General features: G+C 40.2%; 1 protein-coding gene across 1 annotated transcript in view; it reads left to right on the forward strand.

Annotated features, from left to right (window-relative positions):
* Wdhd1 (WD repeat and HMG-box DNA binding protein 1) overlaps nucleotides 1–3,747 on the forward strand; it is a 72,179-nt gene that overhangs the window by 49,725 nt on the left and 18,707 nt on the right. Inside the window, exons 18-20 of the mRNA XM_008839541.3 lie at nucleotides 2,340–2,557; nucleotides 2,654–2,769; nucleotides 3,086–3,130. Of these exons, the coding sequence (XP_008837763.1) occupies nucleotides 2,340–2,557; nucleotides 2,654–2,769; nucleotides 3,086–3,130 (379 nt within the window). The remainder of the gene's footprint in view (nucleotides 1–2,339; nucleotides 2,558–2,653; nucleotides 2,770–3,085; nucleotides 3,131–3,747) is intronic.

Below are 3,747 nucleotides of genomic sequence, written 5' to 3' on the forward strand. Positions count from 1 at the left end.
ATCTTTGTGAGTTTGAGGCTAGCCTGGTCTACATAGTGAGTTCCAGGACAGCTGGGGCTATAGGGAGACCCTGTCTCAAAAAGATGAGAAAAAGAAAATTCTGTTTCCCTCTTGATGTTAAATTTAAAATGTTGGAAATATTTCTTTGTAGCTATGATCATACACAGAAATAGGCTTTGCTGTGCTGTGTCTCTTTGACCACCCACTATGCCTTAGCAGGAGCTCCAGGTGACTTAAATTATGTGAAGTTTGAGGGCCACTGTGTCTCCTGGTCTTATGTTCCACGAAGTTGAGGTGTGGGCTGTTTTTAGGTCTCCAGGATTGGGCAGTTTTCAGAATTACCTTAGGGTTTTGGTTCCCCTAAGGATGGCCCTTTGCTGTCCTCTTTGGTTTAGACCGCTGTGTGTAGCAAGAGTTCGTCATCAGTGGCCAGGTGTGGTGCCTTGGGCACTTCACTGCATTCGTCTTTGGAGCAGCGTGTCTTAAAGTTGCTGTGTCCTCACCCCAAGTTGGTTTATTGAAAGAAGTATGATACCACATCTTCTCTTCTGGTCTTAGACTGGACTGGACTGGACTGTCAAACTGAGGAAAGTGACCATGCTTAGTCAGTCTAGGCACTACAGGAACCAGAATGGGCCCTTTCATTTTTAACTGCCCCTAAGGCAGAGTTCCACCTTGATTAAGAAGCACTACTGCTGCTGGGCTGGGGGGGGCTCATGCCTTTGATCCCACAATTTGGGAGACAGAGGCAGGCAGATCTCTGTGAGTTCAAGGCCAGCCTGCTGTACACAGTGAGTTCCAGGCCAGCCGGGGCTACAGGGAGATCCGGTCCCCTATCTCAAAAGACCCACCCCCAAGAAAAAGAAACTCCTAAATTAATTATATCAGAAATCTTGAGGATATCCATGTGAATATGTGGAGTTTGCATCTATGCTCCCAGGTCAGATACAGGGCATGTAAATTCCAAAACTCTTGTCTGCTGTCAGTTATAAAACCCTTACCTAGTCTTCTTTGGACTATCAAGAACTCACTTTAAACATGAGTTCTTTCATCTTGAATTGTCAAAATTCAAACCCAAAAGGACTAGGATTTTCTAAGACATGTTGAAAGAATGCCCTTCATTTTATAAGTATAAAAAATGCAAATGTGTGTTAATTTAGAAGTTGTATATCTGTTTCTGATAGTTGGAGATCATAGACAATATCATACTTAAAATTTTAAGGATGTCTACTTCACCCAAATGCACTTAGTAGTAACTGATTTATTTTATTTTATTATTATTATTATTATTTTTTGGTCTTTTTGAGACAAGGTCTCCCTGTAGCCCCAGCTGTCCTGGAACTCACTTTGTAGACCGGGCTGGCCTTGAACTCACAGAGATCCGCCTGCCTCTGCCTCCCAAGTGCTGGGATTAAAGGCGTGCACCACCACGCCCGGCTGATTTTTTTAAAAATGATTTATTTCACCCCAGGCATGGTAGTGCATGTCTGTAATCCTAGCACTTGGGAGGCAGAGAGACAGATGGATCTCTGAGTTTGGAGACCCTGTCTCCAAAAGACCAAAAAAAAAAAAATTATTTCTACTGGGTGTGGTAGTGTGCTTCTTTAATCCTAGAGGCAGGTGGTTCTCTGCAAGATCAAGGCCAGCCTGGACTACATGACAGTTCCAGGCCAGTTGGGGCTACATGGAGACCCTTTCTCAATAATAATAATAGTAATTTGTTTCTTTGAATTCCCCGCCTTATTGGAGTGGATGGCAGCTGGAAAACAAATTTAAGAGAACCACATTTAAATTTCGAACAAATATCTTGCCATGCAGTTAACAGCTTAAAATGTATCATATGGGGCTAGAGAGGTAACTCAGTGGTTAAGAGTACTGAGTGCTCTTGCAGAAGACCAGGGTTCAATTTCCAGTACCCACATGACAGCTAACAGCCATCTGTTCCAAGGGATCCAGTGCCTTCTTTTGACCTTGGGTGTCACAAGACAGGGATGCACTCACACACATGCAGGCAGGCAATACACTCATACACGTAAAAAATAAAAATAAGATACATAAAATATAAAAAAAGAAATGTATCATCATGTTTCAATTAAATCTAAGCTACTGTTGATTATAAGTGTGCCATTATTTATAAGCCACTGTGAGAAAAATGCTCCCAATCACACCAATCCACCATTAATTGTAAGAAACTTCAATTTCATAAGCATTAAAATGTACAAAAAATGGACATCTTAGAATCGGTGAGATAGTTATCCAGAAGACTGCTTTCTGTTTTGCTAAATATCAGTGTTTTAAGAAGTTTTACTTAACAAGATTTTTCCCCCCCTCCTGGTTAGCTTTCTTGTAAACTGGAGCGAGAATTTCGCTGTGTGGAACTTGCTGATTTAATGACTCAGAATGCTGTGAATTTAGCCATTAAATATGCGTCTCGCTCTCGGAAATTAATATTGGCCCAAAAACTTAGTGAACTAGCTGTTGAGAAGGCAGCTCTTCTAGCAGCAACTCAGGCAGAAGAGGAGGAAGAAGAGGATTTCAGAAAACAGCTGAATGCTGGGTAAAGAAAAAAACAACCTTTTGAATTTTCCTTTATGTTTCTAAATATGAAGTTGGTCTTTACATTTGTTCTTTATTGACTATTATTATCCTTTAGTTACAGTAATACTGCCACAGAGTGGAGTCAGCCAAAGCCCAGACGTCAAGTTGAAGATGATGCTGAGGACAGAGGAGAGAATGATGATCTTGAAGAGCATGAGGTCCACAAGCATGGTAAGATGCATTTCAGAGCAGTAAACCAGAAGGCTGGCAGCACGGCTCAGTGGGTGAAGGCACTGGCCACTCCATGAAATTGTCTTCTGGCCTCCATGTGTATGCAGTGGTGAGCACACCACCCCCATAATAATAAAGTAAAAGATGAGAGGTAGCCTGAGTGTTGCTTTTTCTTATTTTTTTCACTGTGGGGAACTGAAAATTTGAATTTCCATATTTTTTCAAAACATTTCTGTTGCCTATCAACATTCAATATTGAATATCAAGGATGGCTTCATTTACCTCACTTACATTGTATTGTTTATTTTAATTATAGGACACGGCTTATCCCAGAGTACAAATTTCTCTGATACGCCAACTGGTAAGTCAAGTAAGAAATGTATGTAAATGTGTAACATTAAGGAAATTTTGCAAGTAGTTTTAAAATGATTTATGTTTTCCAAAACATCATTTTAGGACCTACTTATTATTGATTTTATCAGATTTTGTTTGTGAAACCTCTCATTGAACATACATGTTCAAATGCATTATTACTAAATTCCTATTGTGTGTCAGGCATTTGATGACTGGAGGATACAGAACTCAAGCAGACATGTGTCATGTGTGGTTGATCTCTGCTTTCAAGTTGTTTTAGCCCAGCTAGAAAGATAGATTTGAGTCTCACTAAGAAAACATAGAGGATGCTAGAGAAAAAGTTGAAAGTACTTGAAAGTTTTTGCCTTTGGAAAGTAGAATTAGAGGATAGAGAAGATTAGATAGAGTACAGGACTGCTGATTTGTTTTGTTTTGTTTTTAAGACAGGGGATCTCCCAATAGCCCCAGCTGTCCTGGAACTCACTATGTAGACCAGGCAGGTCTTGAACTCACAGAGATCCGCCTGCCTCTGCCTCCCGAGTGCTGAATTTCATTTTTCTAAAAAGACGAATAATATTCCATTGTGTAAATATACCATCCTTTCATTATTCATTCATCAGTTTA

This window comes from Nannospalax galili, unplaced genomic scaffold (genome assembly GCF_000622305.1).
Source record: "Nannospalax galili isolate Female #2095 unplaced genomic scaffold, S.galili_v1.0 scaffold336, whole genome shotgun sequence".
NCBI classification, from domain to species: domain Eukaryota; kingdom Metazoa; phylum Chordata; class Mammalia; order Rodentia; family Spalacidae; genus Nannospalax; species Nannospalax galili.